This window comes from Diabrotica undecimpunctata, chromosome 3, assembly GCF_040954645.1.
Source record: "Diabrotica undecimpunctata isolate CICGRU chromosome 3, icDiaUnde3, whole genome shotgun sequence".
Lineage (NCBI taxonomy): Eukaryota > Metazoa > Arthropoda > Insecta > Coleoptera > Chrysomelidae > Diabrotica > Diabrotica undecimpunctata.
The window spans coordinates 58,267,348-58,287,476 of NC_092805.1; the positions used below are offsets into that span (position 1 = coordinate 58,267,348).

Here is a 20,129-nt window from a genome sequence, read left to right on the forward strand (position 1 = left end):
CTTAATTAAAAAAACGGTTGTGGCAGTCCAGTGGGACTGCCAGTAACATTTATCCTTCTATACTCGCGTTTGTCGTTACAAATTTATATTGGAGTCAATTTGCACAATCATTACATATGTAATGCTATAGGTAAGAGAGAGCAGAAAGAGAAAAAGAATTAGGTATACAGGTATATGGTGCATCGTTTGCTGTATATAAACATTTGACCTGTAATAGGAGTATAGTAAGTAAATAAAGGATTGAATTAATATTTTGATGAAAATATATATTTTTATTTTCATATAAATATGTAAAAAAAGAATTGAATTAAGAAAAAATTTTTTACACGTACTCTGCAGTAAAATTCATTGTTTATTATGTTATTAATATAAAAATACAATGCAATACACTGCAACATAATTCAATATGATAATACAATACAAATTAAAATTCAATATTCATAAGTATTTAAAAATGACAATATATATAACTTATTTACGCATACGTTTAATTTACCATGATAACAATATTAATAAAAAAAATATTGTTTGGTGATACTACAATATTTAATTGTTGTTTGTTGTGTATATAAGTACACATTTGAACTTTCTTGAGATATTTACAAGTTTTAATTTATAATTTAACATACCTAACGAGGCTTGTTACTCCCGTGCAAATTTCAAAATTCGAACGCGCGTATAGAAGTATAACTTCAAAAACCAACAAATCGGATTATGTTGTAAATTTTCATTTTATTTTAAAATTTTAGAATTTTTGCGTATATTATATATATATTTAATAAAATGGACGTGAGGTTTGTAAATATTTCAGAAATAAAAAAGTAAATTCATATTGGGATTCGAACTCACATACACCAGCGTATGAACCAAACACTTGCTAAACATTTACCAATAAGACATGACACAAACGTATTTCAAAATTGACAGTTCTCGGTCTTACAGTGATTTATTGAGATTATTATTTAGAAATACAAAAGACTAAAATAATTATGAACATTTAATAAATAATACAAAACATATCACATAAATAATAATATTAATAAATATTATATTATATCATATTATATTATATTATATATATATATATATATATATATATATATATATATATATATATATTTAACGTGATTATTTCGACCAAAAAACAATTTATAAATATGTTGGAAATATCGGGTATGTGGTCTATATTAAATAAAAAAATCTTTGTTTTTTCTAAAGCTCAATATTTCGCCATTTATTTGATGGCTTCATCGGGAGTAACTGTAAAAAACAAACATTTCAAAACACTGACGTACACTTAGATTTACAATACTTACAGAAATTAAAAGATTATACACATAAATAAAATTGAATACTAACATAACATTATTGTTGATAAAACTGTACATTTAATAAAATGCATGTTAAAATTTAAAATATATATATATATATATATATATATATATATATATATATATATATATATATATATATATATATAAATACGTTCGAATTATCGGGTAAAGTGGTCTGTAATAAAAATCCTTCTTTTTTCTAAATTACTCAATATTTCGCCATTTATTTAAAAGCTTCCTCAGGAGTAAACTAAAACAATTTGAACATTACAAAAAATGGCGTTTTTAGAAAAAAGAAAGATTTTTATTACAGACCACTATACCTGATAATTCGAACGTATTTATAAATAATTTTTTGGTCGAAATAATCACTTCTAATATATATATATATATATATATATATATATATATATATATATATATATATATATATATATATATAATATTAAATATATATACAAAAGGAACATTTTTATTCTCGAGAGAGGAGGAGGGATAAAATATATCTTCTGTCTCGTACTCATTATCTTGTATTTTGTATCTTGTACTTATCATTACATATCTACCTATGTAATGATTTCACCGATTCACTCCCGTACAAATTTCCAACGTGGAGCGCGCATATAGAAGTATAACTTCAAAAATATCTAAAACTTTTTTGTTTTATATTTTGAACATTTTTTAATCACTAACGATCACTACTAGTTGTTTTTTCTATTTAATTTTGTTTTTTTTTTTCAATAGTTTTACCTAAGTGATAATTAAATACCCTAATTTATTTGTTATTTATTTAATAATTTGTGAATCATTTCACAAATTTGACGGTGTATCATTTCACCTGTATACAAAATGGACATAAAAATTTACGATACATTATATGTCAACTTAGAAGTTTAGCCTTAATCATACCACAAAACCGACTCAATTGAAACACATGGTAAAGAAAAATGATCAAGTATTTGTCACCCCTGAAAAATAATAATATTACCAGCAATACGGACGCAATAAGCCCCAATAAAAAATAATCATTAAGGATAGTGGAAAAAAGTAAAATAATGGTCCCAATTCTCATTTATCATTTGAAATGTCCGCCTTATATCGACTTCCGAAAGGTAATTAAAAGTCTTTTGGCAAGTGACGTAGTCGAATCTGACAGAACTATTTACCGAACGGGACACGGAAGCAAGTTCTACATAAAACTGTCATTAGAATGGAGTTTTTATTGTTTTTTGTTATGATCGACAGAAGTAGAATGTAATTAAGTTGTAATGCAATTAACTTGTCAGAAGTCAAGGTAGAAATGGGCGCTCAATCAAAAAATTTAAAAAATAATAATTGTCGTTTATATAGTACCCTGTGTTGATTGATCGAGATAAGACATTTATATATATATATATATATATATATATATATATCTATAAAATAAAGTTTTATTTTAAGGTTGCAGTCATTAATAGGGCAGGAAAGTGAAACTCTTTGTTCTTTATCAAGCTTTCGCAAAATTTATTTGCTTTTTCAGGATATGCTAAAATATGGTATCAGTAAATACAATGAAATTGGAATTAAATAGCATTGTATAAAACTAGTATAAAAACTTACAACATGAGGTTTATCCATAAAATTTTTAAATTTACAAAACATTAAAACTTAATAACTTAAACTATATAATTAAAATTATATAGTTATGTAAGTACAATATTTGAATTTTATTTAATTTTGTACAAATTCATTATGACATTGATTATGTTGATGTTTGATTTATGTCAGAAAGACACTCGTTTCTGTTTATTATATTTTTTGTTGTTGATAACTAGCTCCTGATTGTTATGGTTACGTACAAAGTGGCGCCAAATATGAATATTTAAATTTTTTGAAATTATAGTATTTATAGTCAGAAAATCTAATATTAGAAAATTATAGTATTAATTTTCGTAAGACAGAATGTAATTATAGATATTGCTTAGTTTATCAATATCAGTTTTTTTATTAACGCATTGATATTCATTTATGCATACCATTTCTAAGAATTCTCTTTTATTTAATTGGTTTTTACGTCTTAATATATCAGTTTCATTGAAATTAAATGAATGATTTTTATTAATTGCATGATCTATTAATTCACACGTATTTTTATTATTTCTAAGGTCACTTTTTTGTGATGTTAGTCTGCCTATTAGATTTCTAGATGTGTGTCCGATGTATGACTTATCACAATTTTCGCATGGTATTATATAAACTACATTTGATCTTTCCATAATGCTAATAGGTGATTTAGTTTTTGTATACAATGATGCTAATGTTTTAACATTTTTAGTTGCAATTTTAATATCAGAATAGTTAGCAAAGACTTTAGTTAGTTTGGGTGTTAATGTTGGTATGTAAGGTAGTGATGTGTAAGTAAATTGAGATTGCACGATTTGTTGATTTGGTTCTCTTGTTTGATTCATGTCAATCATTCTATTATTAGGATTGTTAAATAAAAATTTGTTAATTATTTTAATTGGGTATGAATTCTCTAATAAAATGTCTTTAAGTTCTAATAACCCTTTGTTGATGTTATTGATTTGTGATAATTTGACTATTCTGTTTTTTAAAGCCAATATCAAATTTATTTTCATATGAGGTGGATGTTGTGAATGATAATTAATAAATCTGTTACTAAATATAGGTTTTCTGTACAATTCAGTGCTTAATATATTTTGTGCATTACGTTTGATTTTTATATCAAGATATGGGATGCTATTTTCTATCTCTTTTTCACATGTAAATTGTAAATGTTTACTATAATTATTAAAAGTTTTTAAAGTTTCATTTATTTTGTCTGTAGGTAAAGCAAGTATTAAAAAAGATATATTATCAAAAAGAGATAGAAAATAGCATCCCATATCTTGATATAAAAATCAAACGTAATGCACAAAATGTATTAAGCACTGAATGGTACAGAAAACCTATATTTAGTAACAGATTTATTAATTATTTATTATTAGTTATTAGAACTTTTAGGACATTTTATTAGAGAATTCATACCCAATTAAAATAATTAACAAATTTTTGTTTCGATTAGGATTATTAGGATTTAACAATCCTAATAATAGAATGATTGACATGAATCAAACAAGAGAACCAAATCAACAAATCGTGCAATCTCAATTTACTTACACATCACTACCTTACATACCAACATTAACACCCAAACTAACTAAAGTATACAAATGTATATGTATACAAAATGTATACAAAAACTAAATCACCTATTAGCATTATGGAAAGATCAAATGTAGTTTATATAATACCATGCGAAAATTGTGATAAGTCATACATCGGACACACATCTAGAAATCTAATAGGCAGACTAACATCACAAAAAAGTGACCTTAGAAATAATAAAAATACGTGTGCATTAATAGATCATGCAATTAATAAAAATCATTCATTTAACTTCAATGAAACTGATATATTAAGACGTGAAAACCAATTAAATAAAAGAGAATTCTTAGAAATGGTATGCATAAATAAATATCAATGCGTTAATAAAAAAACTGATATTGATAAACTAAGCAATATCTATAATTACATTCTGTCTTACGAAAATTAGTATTATAATTTTCTAATATTAGATTTTCTGACTATAAATACTATAATTTCAAAAAATTTAAATATTCATATTTGGCGCCACTTTGTACGTAACCATAATAACAATCGAGTGTCTCTCGATTGTGTGAAGAAGAAGAAACGACTGTCTTTCTGACATAAATCAAACATCAGCATAATCAATGTCATAAATTGAATTTGTACAAAATTAAATAAAATTAAAATATTGTACTTACATAACTATATAATTTTATTAAGTTAAGTTTTAATGTTTTGTAAATTTGAAAATTTAATGGATTAACCTCATGTTGTAAGTTTTTATACTAGTTTTATACAATGCTATGTAATTCCAATTTCATTGTATTTACTGATAACATATTTTAGCATATCCTGAAGAAGCAAATAAATTTTGGGAAAGCTTGATAAAGAACAGAGTTTCACTTTCCTGTCCTATTAATGACTGCAACCTTAAAATAAAACTTTATTTTACATAACGTGCATATATATATATATATATATATATATATATATATATATATATATATATATATATATATATATATATATATATATATATGTATATATATATATATATATATATGTATATATATATATATATATATATATATATATATATATATATATTATGTATTGTTCTTAATTCGTTGGTCTGCGTAGTCTGCGATCAATAAAACACTTTGTTTCAAATGTTTTAGCTTTGTTTTAAGCTGTTGACGTTGCATAATACGATAGTGTGACTGTAGTGATGACTCAATGTTTTCACTATATGAAGTTTCTACAAGTGATGTTTGAAATGCTCCTAGAGATAGTATATATTGAAATTACCACTGAGCGTGCAGTACGGTTAAGAAAGGAATGCGCATTTGCTGGATTTCACGCCATGTGCTTGACAGCACAAACACATCCAAGTGCTGGTCACGTACAGAACCATACAAAGATCTTTACGGTGTGACTCTATTACGAGTAAAGCTACTTTTTTATTTTAATTTATATTGGAAATTAGAATAAAACAGATAGAACTTAGATATTTATTACAAAATAATATATTTACAAATAATTGTCTTCAAGTACCCAAATAAGAGGCATGGACTTTAATAAGAGTTTTTACCTTAAGTTTTTAGCGAGAATTTTATCTTAAAATTTTATACTTTATTAAACTTACAAATATATTTTAAATTACATTTTTTGATAGCTATACAGGGTGGGACTTCAGGGAACTGCATCGATCGATTCTGAAAAAACTAGGGTTAGTTAATTTTCGATGTTTTGCACAGTTGTGACATTCAAACAGTTTGTCTTAGAGCGAAACGATTTATACATTAGTATTTCAATGGGAAAATACCCAAAAATACTCGATTTATGTGACCCAGACCAATACCCGTAAAGCGCGTATTCTGATTGGACTGATAAATTAGTTTAATTAATTAGGGCCAGGCGAATCGCATTTATTTCACTTTATATGATTTAGCGGATTAATGGTTGAAGGCTTGACCAGAAAACATAAAAGTGAAGACGACTGGAATACTCTGGTGTATCAGGTCGACCTGTAAATATGAAGTACGGCAATAGATGATGACTTACGCCTCGGTGTTTCTTCTCCATAGATTCCTACTGAAAGAGCGCGTACACATAAAAAAAAACCAGAATATCGATCGATATATAGATATAGAAGTGGAATAATGATAGATATGACCAAACAGATGGGTACTGGTGTTATTGCCATATGAAAATTAATACCTGAAGCATCTAGTTCTTAGCAAACAGGGGACTTTTATTTTAAAGGCAGATTTAATGGCATGTTAACGTTTTCAAGAGAGAGGTTAATCCTTTCCTCCTCTAGTTTATTTTTAAAGTTCTCGTTCGGGTTATTTTGACGTGACAACGTCTTAAATTAGGTTGTGGCTCGGAGTCACTCATGAAAAAGTGTAACGCCCGCTCACGTCTGTTACGATGAGTCACCGAACGAGAGAGAGGCCCGCCGGACCGGCGAATGCCTTGCGTCTCTCTCCCACTCAAACATGATCGGTCCGCTGTTGCGATGCTATTTCTCCTATCGTCGTCCTATCCTCAACAAAATCACTCAAATAGAAATTAGTTAAGTTTAAGTTTACATGTACAATGTTTTAGTAAACAAAATATATTTCTATAGTTAAAATTTGTGCAATTCTTATTTTCATTCAATTCCTTGTTCTTATTGTGCAATTTAATAATATTCATATCAATAAATATTCTACCGAGAAAAAGACGTTGTCACGTAAAATCTTCGCCCGTAAAACCGACTTTACAGGCGACCGATTTTTTTTTAATAATTTTTCGCTAATGCGTTAGTAATTGCAAGCATATTAATAATTTAATTACCTTCTTTAATAGTAGGTAATGAACATATGTTTAAGATTTTTTTTTTGAAAAATTGTTTAATTCAAATTTATTTATAACATTAGTACGTTATAGTACAACATCTCAAAGAGTATTATCCAAAATTTTGGTACAAAAATATTAAGAATTAAAAAAACGACAGCTAATTTTCCAAAAAAAAAAAAAAAATACTTTGCTGTATTCATCGTAACTTATAACGGGATCATCTGCTGACGAAAAAACCCGAAATATTTCGTTAGTTTATGAGTTTCCCTAGGTCGCAAGGTAATGATATTGTTCATTTTATCGTTTTTTCAAATTTTAGAAGAGAAAAAACAAATTTTGTAATTTTCGAAAAAATTTTGTTAAAATTTGACTTAAAAAAAACTGTTACTTGCTGTAAAACTAATTATAACAACAAACTGGACAATATCTCGACGTTGCGACCTAGTAATTTATCCATAAAAGAAGCTTGCAAAAGTTAAGAAAGATCGATTGAGTAGTTTTTGAGATACAGTGAACACCGACTTAAAAAAAATATTCCGAGAAAAATGCGTTTAAGAACAAGCTTGTTTTTATGCTCACACAGTACTATCCATTTTAAGCCCACGTGCATTCTGCTAAAATATCTAAGGCATCTTTCTGCATCTGCTTTTGACGAACTCTGCCTTTTTTGTTGCATCTGCAGACGTTTCTCCCGCTCTAGTAATTTAATTGTTAATAATAATTTAATTTAATTTATTTTATTTAAATGTTAATCTCCCGCGAGTTCATAATTCTTAATTAAGAACTTAACACTATACTTATTACAATTTCTATGTGAGTGGTCACTCACCTCACTTACTCATCTCACTCACTCACCAAGCTGACTCACCTCACTCACTCACCTCACTTACTCACCTCACTCACTCATTTTACTCACTCACCTCACTCACTCATCCCACTCACTCACCAAGCTCACTCACCTCAGTCACTTACCTCACCCACTCACCTCACTTACTCATCTCACTCACTCACCTGATTGTCTGACTCACCTCAATCACTCACCTCAATTACTCACCTCAATTACTCTCTCGCCCTTAATCGCTTACCCCCCTTTATCAACTCACTCATCTACTTCTACAAGAATAAAGTTCATAGTGTAGAAAATAATTACCTTGTCCTATTTTTGCACTTAAACTGAATTCTCTATAAATATTTACAATAAACAATTGGGATCTCAATATATTACTACCAGATATCACAAAGAAAACTTTAAAAACAATTTTAAATGAATATCCGAGTCTCATGTACTATAAAATCTAACCTACCTATAACCAGTAAAATGTTAATAACATCCCTAACTAATTTCCGTAACTTTTGCATCGGAATTATTGCATCTTAACAAGTAATTTGCACTACAATCCAATACAGTTCGCAATCAGATATTGCACATTGTCGGCATTCACGACGAAATTCCGGAAATGACAATTTCGTATTATACGCAGCCCGTACGCAACTACTACAAATGTTAATTCTGTGGATATCTATTAGTTCTTAGAAGATTCTCTGTGTAAGTGTAGATACTATGTTATAATGGTATTTTAACGCTTAGGAAAGATTGGTACTGTTTTTTTATATTACATAATACATATAATATTGAGAAGGTAAATTAATGGTTATATTCTGCAGGCCACAAGCTTGTAAGTCAATAAGTGCTCAATATAAGTATTAAAAAATACACAACATTTAATTTTTTGAATATACTGAGTCTCTTGTAGTATCAAAAGCAATATATTTCCGAACAATAATGCAGATCAATAGCCAAGGCCAATAATCATCGGAGTTCGGAAATGTATTTTTGCTACGAAGTTTACATCTACTATTATATTATAAACAGTCCAATAATTATATTCTCGAACTAGGTTAAACATATTCACGTATTGTTTTTTGAAAGTTGATTAGCAGTGGACCACATATTATTAACTACACTACTGTTATAGTAATACGGAGTTGCGTATTTTGCGGTCAAAAATTTCGCCGAAAATTAGACATTCTTGACAGATTTTTGAAAAAGAATATATAATATATCAATCTACTACAGAATTATTGAAAACTGTAGAACATATTGATAAAACTGTACTGGTTGCAAATTTCGATACCGTATTTATCGTTATGAAAGCAGAACTATTTAAAAATGTCCTAAATTTATGACTTATTTTATGTAAATTACCATTAGCATTACCATTTGCTGATTTTTATGCAGTTTTGCATTTATAGTAGATACCAAATATAAGACCGAGTATAATAAATAAGTAAAAATCAACCGAGGAGTAAGAAAAGGAGAAACAATATCTCCAAAATTATTTACAGCTGGCCTAGAAGATATTTTTAAGTCAGTAGACTAGAAAAATAAGAGAATCCATATTAACGGATGATACTTGAACGATCTAAGATACGCAGATGATGTAGTACTAATAGCCGACACGTGGAATGCACTGAATACGATGATTGAGGAGCTACGCATAGAATCCCTAAAAAAATGACTGAAAATTAATTTCAGCACAACTAAACTAATGTCAAACAAAGATGACAAACCTATGATAAACATCGAAGGGACAGAAATAGAACGCGTAGATGAATATACATATCTGGGTCAAAATGTCAAGGTAAACAAAGAAAATCAGACTTCCGAAATAAGCAGACGTGTAAAAATGGGATGGGCAGCATTCGGAAGACTCTGATACGTAATTAACAATAAAAATATACCTAAAAGACTGCGGATCAAAGTATTAATTTCCTGTATCCTACCTGTACTTACATATGGAGCTCAAACCTGGACATTCACTAAAATAAACATGGAGAAGATCAGAAAAACTCAGAGAGCTATGGAACGACAGATGCTGGGTATATCACTAAAAGACCATAAAACCAATGAAAACATTCGTAATAGAACAAAAGTAAAAGATGCTGTCGAACTGGCAGCTAAACTGAAATGGAGATGGGCTTGACATAATGAACGTCTTACGGATGGCTGATGGAATAAAGAAATCGGGACTTGGTGATCATATGAAGCCAAAAGACCACGAGGAAGACCGCAAATGCGATTTAGCGACGATATTAAAAGAACTGCAGGGCCAATGTGGAAACGTCTTACAAACAACAGAGATGAATGGTGTGAATTAGGAGAGGCCTATATTCGGCAATCCGAATAGAGAAAAGAGCTTAAAAAAAACCAAATATTTTTAGAAAAAATTCTTAGAAAGCTACTTATTTGCTTAAGCTATTATCCCATTTTAATATATGTGCCTGTCTAAAAACTGTTGCATAAATTATATAAAATAGTTTGGTATTTACAATAGACTATATAAAGGGTCATTATCGGAAGCAATACTAATTTTCTAATTTCCTGCCTATTGTACTAAACATTTTCGAAGAAAGTAAAATGGATTTATTTTATTATTATTCTTCTTCTTTTAATGGCGCTACAACCCTTTGTGAGTCTTGGCCTGCTTAACAATGTTCTTCCATTCAGCCCTGTCGGATACTTTCCTTCGCCACTGCCTGATGTTCATGGTTTTAAGATCCCTCTCTACGTCGTGTATCCATCTTTTACGGGGCCTTCCTCTTGTTCTGTTTCCTTGTGGCTTCCATCTCTTGACTACTTTTACAGCTCGATTATCTGACATTCTTTCTAGGTGACCAAGCCAGTTTTATTTAAAGGATTTATTTTATTAATACCTGAAATAAGAATTTGGAATTACCCAGTGACTGATTGCTTATTTGTTACAATACCAAATTATTTATATAAGGCTTTAAATTTAAAATTTAGAATATAATGTCTAAATTGACAGTATGAATAAGGCTACCTGCCTACCTTACTATAAGGCAGGTAAAATAAAACTATTAGAAGAATGAATTTTTCTGAAATGTCACAAGAAAATTGTTGCAGAACCATATTAATCTTATTAGTTTCCAAGTGTTTGTGTGAACGTCGTTATGCTAGTCAGTATATTTGACATACCCAAATCAGCTGTCGTCACATAAAACTAAAATTTGTAAATATGAAAACAATATTGACTATAAATTTGGATGAACAACAAATATAGTAAGTAATGCCTTCATTTAAATATATATACTTATAATCTCTTATCTCTATAATTTGCTTTTGTTGATTTGTGTTTGTATAATGCCCTATTTCCATATTTATTTATGCCAGAGCTACATGAATCTTTTCTATAATGTTAACCATTGTTCTTTATGTAGTTTTAAAAAATTTTGTTATTTTAAATTTGTCCTGCTTTCTTACATACTAAAAATTTCTAGTTTCTTCAAATTTGTAGTTTTCGTTATTACTCTTTTATTTCAGATGTATGTATATTCAGCAAAATTATTACAAATCAACTAATATCTCAGTACGATTTTTATTAAACGATGGAGCTAGATTTAGAAAACACTTTACCACTATCGATCAATTACTTCCGATGCAAATGTTAATATAAAAATGAATCTAATGTGCGTATTTACTTTTAATTTTTAAATTTTTATAAAAACCTAGAAAAATGCAAGAATTTATTCAAAAGTGATTCAGATAATTTAGAATATACCTGTATAAAAAATATACGTTGCATGTTCAGATTGTTAACTACACTTATAGTAAATAAAATACGAAAGATACGAGAAGATGACATCATATCATTAAAGCTATTAACTTTATTCCTAGAAGATGTCTTAAAACAACTAGATTAGTTCGATAAAAAATGATGAAAGGAATTAACATCTATGGCTACTATCTACAACATCAGATTTACCAACAACATCATTTCAAGAGCCAGTAAAACTAATATATCAAAGGGCTATACTTGTAGAGATGAAAATAAACTCAATACAATAAAAAAAAGATTATGTGAGGAGAAACTACTATCATCTCCATTCAGTATCTATCATTAGAGAACGTGAACGAGTGTGTCTCTTTATGAAATACCATGAATCTATAATGAGAGCATCATTAGACGTATGACCTATAACTTAATAAAGAGAATTGTGAAAACTACTAAAGTAACTAGATAAAGTACTTTTTACCGAAAGCTATATGAAAATACATAACAGAACCAATAAGCGAGTAATTTGAGCGTTTTTCCTTTACTTAAGACTGTTTTCTGAGGTACTGCAATTTTAGTAATTATTTTTTCAGCATGTTATTTTTATTGGGAACCTTTGTTACCATTGTATCTACTCTTTGAGTGACATATACATCTATACGAAATCGTTGATTTAAGTCAACTAATTTTTTTAGTTATTTATCTCGAAGATACTTTTAACAAACGGCAATAGCTCTATATCGGGAATAATTTCAGGCCGTTACGTAAGTCGGTAGTGAGAGTTCATTCTTCAAGGGTTACAGGGTGTCCAAAAACTATCCTGACAAACGAAGACTGGACATTTCTCATCAGTTTAAGACAATTTAACCCAATTCACCTAGTCTGAAAAGGCTTTCGAAAGGTGTTGGAGTACGTAGAAGATGGCTAATTGCAGTTAGTTTTTTTGGAATACCTCCAAAACGCTTCTATAAAAAAAAAAAAAAACAAAAACTAGTACGAATATTTATTCTCTACAGTTGCATCGATTCCATCAATGCTAATTTCTAGTACCGGTTTTAGGCGTTTGTTTTGGGTAGGTGAACGCTTATTTTAAACTCATAACTTTTTTGATTTTAACTTTTATGCATTCATGATACTAGATTTTTAGGTATTCTAATACTAGAAGGTACCTTATTTTTAATCAGTAGGAAACACCGTTTTTGAGAAATTTGAAAATTTGAGATTTGAAAATTTTTCGCTTTAATCGTCATGACAGTTAAATTATTATTTTTGCACTAGTTGACTTTGAACTGTCCACAGAAGTATAAACTACGAGTTTCATTGTCAAATTGTTATCAGTTCGTGAAGTTTCTTTTTAAAGTGTTTACTTTGTGCCATTTAAACACAACAATCTCAATTCAACAAAAATGGTTTTTACTAATGAGTAATGAGGAATACGCTGACGTACATTTAGTTTATTGAAAAATGAAATGTAAGGCTTGGGCAGTAACGTAAATATAATGTAGTATACGCTAAAAAAATTTTCCGAAAAAGAAACAAGTTCAGTGTTCCCAAAAAATAATAAAACATACTAACATGTAACAGCAGCACATGAAGATGTAATTTTAATGGAAGATAAGGTAAATTTAGAAATTATCGTTCAAAGACTATCTGCTATGTGTCCCACAATTTTAAAATCATCAGCAGGAAATATCTTACACCTCGAAAATTTATATCCTTTTCGTTTTACAAATATGATGACATTTATTTACAATATGATATGATTACAAAATGAGAAAAATCAAAATGAAGATTTTTTAACATAAATTTTGTTTTTGCGACGAAGCTACATTCACAAAAAATGGAATTTTTTCCCAGCGTAGCTTTAGCATAAACATCTGAAGAATGGTTCTCCCGAAGAAGCAACGTATAATTATAGCAAAACGTGTAGATGTACCCACACATGGATCCAAACATGACACAAAAGACGAACTATTGACAGAACTTAAACAATTCGTCACATTCACACTTTAGTAAACTCATTCAAATCAGTTTGATTATTCTACGTACTTTTCTGACTATTACGATATTATGTCATTTTTTTCATTTTATATTCGTAGATGGATTCAAGAATATCAAAATTAGTAAGAACTTACAGTCTTGTCACGTTAGTATCCCTTTTATCCATTGGCTATACTTATTCTGATTACAATCATGCTCAAATGTGCAAAGCATGTACTCAGCAGAAAAATGTTCGGTTAGAAAATGTAGAAGAACTCAATAAATAAATATTGTCATCTGTAAACTAAAAAGTAAATAAAACACATTTTATAGAAAAATATTTTTTTACTTTGCCTTAAAAGTTTCACTGTTTTTATTCATAAAATGTTGGCTGTTTGAGTAGTTTTATTGTTGACCTTTTCAGGGTTGTTTTTGCTGTTTCTATAGTTTTTGCCACGTCTTGAGAGATATTTCCCTTTCTTCTGTATATTTGTCTAATTTAGATACCTTATACGGTTTTATATACAATATTTTACTTCTTTTTTTTTTTCGAGATTGTTATGTTTGTTTGACCATCATTTTTCTAATTATATTTGGGTCGTGAAGTTAGTTTATATTTCTTGAAATCAATAAGTTTTTATATATTGCTAATAATTTGTTTCTCATTTGGATTGATTATATTAGTCTACAATCTTATTATTTTCTCCAAATCACAAAAGTTTTTTTAACTTCTAAACCTAAACTTCTTCAAATTTATAATTGAAGAGCTAAAAACTTTAGCTACTAGTATAGTGTGTACAATTCACATAGACAAAATCGTTTATTTACGCAATAATGAAGCGTCCAATCTTTCTTCTCCTACTTCTATTTTATTCTACCATTAACTTGGTTGGATGTTGAAAAAAACTTTCTACTTTATGTTGTTCGATATTAAGTTTCATTTATTTCTCACTAGCTTAAGTAACTTGTTATTTGATTTTTTGTTTCCACCCTATTTTCAGTTTTAAAATAAAATTAAAAATAGTCTAAACTATTATTTACAACATGCTTCTGATCATCAGTGGTATAACAGCCCTTACAGTGTCTCGATCTTATTTAACTTCCTTACGTCATACAGTTCATACACCCTATCTACTCACCTAAGTTTAAGTCTACCCCGTTTTCTGGATCCAACGATTAGATACATGATAGGCCATTATAGTCCCTTTCGTCCGTTGTATCCACACATACACACACGTGTACAAACTAGCCCCGAGAGACATGTGTGTTCCATTGTAACAGTGGGACCCATATTCCGAAAATCTATCCAGTCACACTCCATCATTGAGTGATACATATTTGACCCACAAGCTATACCATATAATGAATGGAGAGGCTTATGAACTGAACGTTACTTTGAATGTCTATTTTACTTTGTGTTGTTAGGTCACCTTATTTTAAGGTTAGCCAGCACAGCTTTTCGCCATATCATTGACTGAATTTGCATTTATTACCTGACTTTGGAACTTGGTGTCCCCAAAAGCTATGTATTCAGGACAAAGAACCAACCAACAACAAAAGGTAATGTCTCGCTACAAGAAATATATGTGTTCGGTTACTTAGCCGCCGAATTGGCAAAATAAATTTTTTTCTCCTCCCGGCTAAACACCCGAATGGCTTGCAATCGAGCCCACGCTTGTCATACGTGTCTTCAATGTTCAGGTTTCGCGACTTTTCTACCTTAACAGTATTACACATGAAGGACTGATGGGCAATTTGTGCATGTATGCAACTGAGAACCAGCATTTACTTGATCAGTTTGTGTCGTTGAAATGGCTGCTGTAACAGAAGGTTATTAGTAAAAGGTTATTCGTGTTCTTCTCCTTCTTCTTCTTCCTCATTATGAGCAATTCTGCTTGTTCATTGGCAGATTAATACCTCTATGGAAGGTTGTCAATCCATCTTTTGCGCGGTCGTCCGATACTTCTTCTGCCGATTGGTGACTTATCTCTTGTGACGACACAGATCTCCCCCATTCTGCTTATGTGGTTATTCCATTCTTTTTTTCTATTTTATCCATTCATTTATGCACTGTACGTTACATTTTCTTTTAATGTCTTCACTTCTCTTTCGATCTCTTAGCGTACTTCCTGTAATATTTCTCAGTACATACTCTCATCTCTGCCGTTTCCAGTAGCCTTTGCGATGGGGCTGTATCGGGACTTGTTTCTGAGGCGTATGTCATTCTTGACTTCATCTCAGTGTTAATATGTCTGTTTTGCCATATAGTGTTATTAAGGCATCCCGCCAGTCTACTTGCTTTTTCTGCTTGATCTCTCACTTCTTTGTCTAGGTCTCCATAGCTAGACAGTGTAATTTCCAGGTATTTTATTTCCATTACTTGTTCAATACTGATGCCATCAATTTCTATTTTACATCTGTTTGGTGCTTTGCTGGGTACTATTGTACAACATATTATAATATAACAGAAATTTAAACTAACAACATTTAACGGGTTTTTAACCAAATATTTTAGTGGCTCAAAACATGTACATTTAGTTACACTGATGATGGATTATAGATTCCAAAAACGTTTTGTGATATAGCCCGTTTGGGTATTTTATTATATACCTTTTATAAAGGATTTTAAATAAAAAATTTGTGTAGTATAATTTATTTTGTATTATTAAATATAATATTTATTTTTTTTTATTTAAACACAAAACCACATCAACCGCGCAGGGTTATTAATGGATATAACAAATACATGAAATATTACCTTAAATGAAATTGAATAACTTGATGTCTTTTAAAAAGCTTAACACTGTCGAAATTTTTTTGGTGAGAACTGTCTTGAGATCATCATCTTTGAATCCGTGGGATCTTCTTTTTTCCTTGAATTGAGGACAATCAAGCAGGATGTGTTTCACAGGCAGTGGGTTAGAGCAGCTGGAGCAGATAGGTAGTGGTTCTTTTGTTATTAGGTATTTGTGTGTTAAGGCAGTATGGCCAATTCTTAAACGATTAATATTGACTTAGTTTCTTCTGTTTAAAGGAGTCTCCAGTTATTTTTGGGCAATTTACATTTAATTTAGTACCTAATTTTTGCCAAGTATTAATACAGTGGATTTTAACCAGGTTTTTTTAGATCGGTGTACGGATATGTCTTCAATTTTGCAGGATGTGTTGAGTTCATTCGACTTTGTTAGCTAGTTGGTCTGCTTTTTCATTTCCGTAAATACCTGTATGTGAAGGTACACAAATAAAAGCCGCTTCCTTTCCTAATGATCGAAATTTTTCTAGTTCGTTTTTCATACTCTGTATAATAGGGTTGTTGGTATATATTTGTTTCAGTTCCAGTAATGCACTTAATGAGTCTGTTACTATAATGCATTTCATCGTTCTACTCTTTTCGAAGAAGATTAGGGCTTCCAAAATAGCTGTAGCCTCACCTGTTCGTATACTGCTGTTGGTTGGTATCGATATGCTATAAGAATTTTCTTTACAGAAGTAGGCAGCAGCGTGACCATTTGGAGTTTTAGAGGCATGGTAAGGATTTGCAAATAATTAGGATAGTGGTCTAGAATTTCCATGAATAGAAATTTAATTATTGTGGAATTTGTAGTTGATTTGGGATACTTGGTAAGTGTTACGTCAATAGTTAATGGTTGGCTTCTTCATGGGGGATAGTTTGCATTTATATTTAGTGATACATTGAGATGATTCATATCGAAAGTTGTGAGCTTTATTCTTTCTATGAGGGGTGTAGAGTTTTTGGTCTTATTGTTAGGAGGAAATCCAGGGTTGCAGATGTGGAAACATACAGGATGCTGTTTCTGGGATGATATCTTTGCAATGTAGTTCAAGGATAGTTGCTGTCGTCTTATATGTAAGGGAGGTTCTCCAGTTAGAACTTGCATACTACTAACCCGACTAGTTTTAAAAGCTCCCAGTGCTAATCTCAAAGCTGTAGACTGAATACTGTTTAGGTTTTTTAGAGTGGTTTTACATGCAGCATCATAACATATGCAACCATAGTCGATTTTAGTTCTAATGAGCGATTTGTAAAGCCTAATTAATATTTTATGATCAGCACCCCAAATTTTGTTGGATACTATTTTGAGTATATTTAATCTCTTTTGACAGGAAAGCTGTAGTTTATTTATGTGCGAATTCCAATTTAAAGTTCTCTCAAAAGTTAGACCTAGAAAGTTTATTTCTTTTGACTGTTCTGAAGATAAATTATTTAATGTTAGACTAGTTGTGAGGTGGGTTTTATTTTTATTAAAAATAATGTATCGTGTCTTTTCAGTAGAAAAACAAATCCCGTTTTTATCGTCCAATTACAAAGCCAATCTAGGAAACTCTGTATAATTTTAGTTGCTGTCATTACATTATTCGATTTAGTATAAATAACAATGTCATCTGCGTAAAGACTAGCTTTAATGGGTGCTTTAATTACATCCATAATACTCTTAAAAGCGATTAAGAATAAAGTTGGACTAAGAATCGAACCTTGAGGAATTCCATTATCTAGTATCTTAGATGAGCATTTAACATTAAATAATATTTATATTTAATATATACATACAAAATAAATCAAAGTGAAAATAATATGTATTACACTTTCTATAACTGGTATGGTTAAATTTGTATTGGTTTGTATTCTTTTCACTTTTTTAAGGCTACCTCCGCCTTTTGTAATTCGTTAGCTTCACATATTTACAGTTTATGAAATATATATTCATGTTAATAAGTTATTGACATGAAATTGATTATCTATTCCATTTATTTTATTCCAAATTCTCTCTATTCCATATTTTTAGATGAGAAGAATATTAAAAGTAATAAGAAAATATTGCCTTGTCACATTAATACCTCTTTTAGCCATTAGTAGTATTTATGCCGATTATAGTCACACTCAAATGTACAAAGCGCGTACTCAAAATGAACATGTGAAGTTAGAAAATCTCACAGAAGTCAATAAATAATTTAATGCTCTTGTAAAATATATAAATAAAATTTTAAGTAACGTTTTAATTTTTATTTTTAGGACTCACTATTTCAGCTACTTTAGGTCTCACAATAATTTATTAGTTTCTGTCCTACTCATTTTTCTCGACAAATTCATGATACTAAAGAGCTGAATAACCTAAATATTAACGATAATTTGTAAAACACGGTTTGCAATCCGCACAAATCCTTAAAACGTTTCTTAAATGCCAATAAAAAAATTTTATTTTTAAATTTGGTTAACTGTTGTATGTACTTTATTTTTTGATTCTTCGTGTAGGTGAAGGTAACCATCGGATACGGGAATAATACTTTTTACTGAAAATACAAACTGGAGTGAGGATCCTCTTGTGCAGAAGAACTCCTTTGATATGTTTTATGATTTATATATGATTTTGTTATCATAACTTTAAAATTTCAAATGCCGTTGGTAGAAACGTAAATATAAATGCGTACTTTAGATCGATTTTGTATCACAGTGTATTAAAATTTACATTTATATGATATAGTTAAAATAATAAACTTTATACAATATACTATTTTCACTGTGAATTAACTACAATTTATGTTTAAAATATGTTTATTGTGACATTTTGATTTCCACTTCGGAATCGTCCTCAAAATCACCTTCCACGGCTGGCGCGCGAACAAAATTTCCGCACCGATCTCAAATTCTCAATTTTTTAAAAACTAGCTACCCTTTTGTTCTAGCTTGCCTATGTACCTCCCACAAATATTATTGATTTCTTTATACGAATTGTCAGTCACATGCTGTTCTTTGATTTAAAGATTAGTGGTTGCGGAAAATCCTCCGAAAATTTGAAGTTTCTCAGTTTTTATAAATTTTAAAGTATGCGTATGAGGCAGAACAAGAACGTATTGCAACGTCTAATGAACGAATGCCTTCGAGACGACGGCGAGAATGAATAAAGACGTAGAGGAAAATCACATAGAACAAATGAAGGAAAATAGTGATGCAAAACAAGCAATTTCTGATATAAAAGGTGGTGAAATGATGGTTTCTGCTGGGTCTTTCTTTCTTAGTAAAGATACAACTACTAAATGGATGAAACATATATCTCCAAAAAATGTTATATTAAATTACAAAATTGTTACAAAAAATTACATATTTGCTAGGTGCCAAAGAAGTTAGCAAGAATTATAACATATCAGACACTACCAAAAAAACTATAATAGGGAGAGGAACGTAGAGGAAACAGATGCTCTAATAATTCGTGCTTTTACTGGTTTACTCTATTTGGTAGGTGGATTTGAA

The 20,129-nt window shown here is 29.7% G+C and overlaps 2 protein-coding genes across 7 annotated transcripts in view; both read left to right on the forward strand.

Moving 5' to 3' along the window:
• The window catches only part of Rbp6 (RNA-binding protein 6), a 1,719,762-nt gene that overhangs the window by 339,678 nt on the left and 1,359,955 nt on the right, over positions 1-20,129 (forward strand). The window lies entirely within an intron of this gene.
• Positions 11,196-18,857, forward strand: LOC140436840 (uncharacterized). Of its 2 annotated transcripts, none has more exons than XR_011950313.1 (2): positions 11,196-11,388; positions 13,981-14,186. XR_011950313.1 is itself a non-coding variant. In XM_072525977.1 (2 exons), exon 2 carries the CDS (start codon positions 18,667-18,669, stop codon positions 18,829-18,831), a length of 165 nt encoding a protein of 54 aa, XP_072382078.1. In that variant the 5' UTR covers positions 11,196-11,388; the 3' UTR covers positions 18,832-18,857. The 2 variants fall into 2 exon arrangements, 1 of the variants encoding a protein (XP_072382078.1); XM_072525977.1 differs by lacking the exon at positions 13,981-14,186 and adding an exon at positions 18,667-18,857.

What these genes read in the sequence shown, in the direction of transcription:
- LOC140436840 (XM_072525977.1), top strand. Translation starts at nt 18,667, where the DNA reads ATGAGAAGAATATTAAAAGTAATAAGAAAATATTGCCTTGTCACATTA.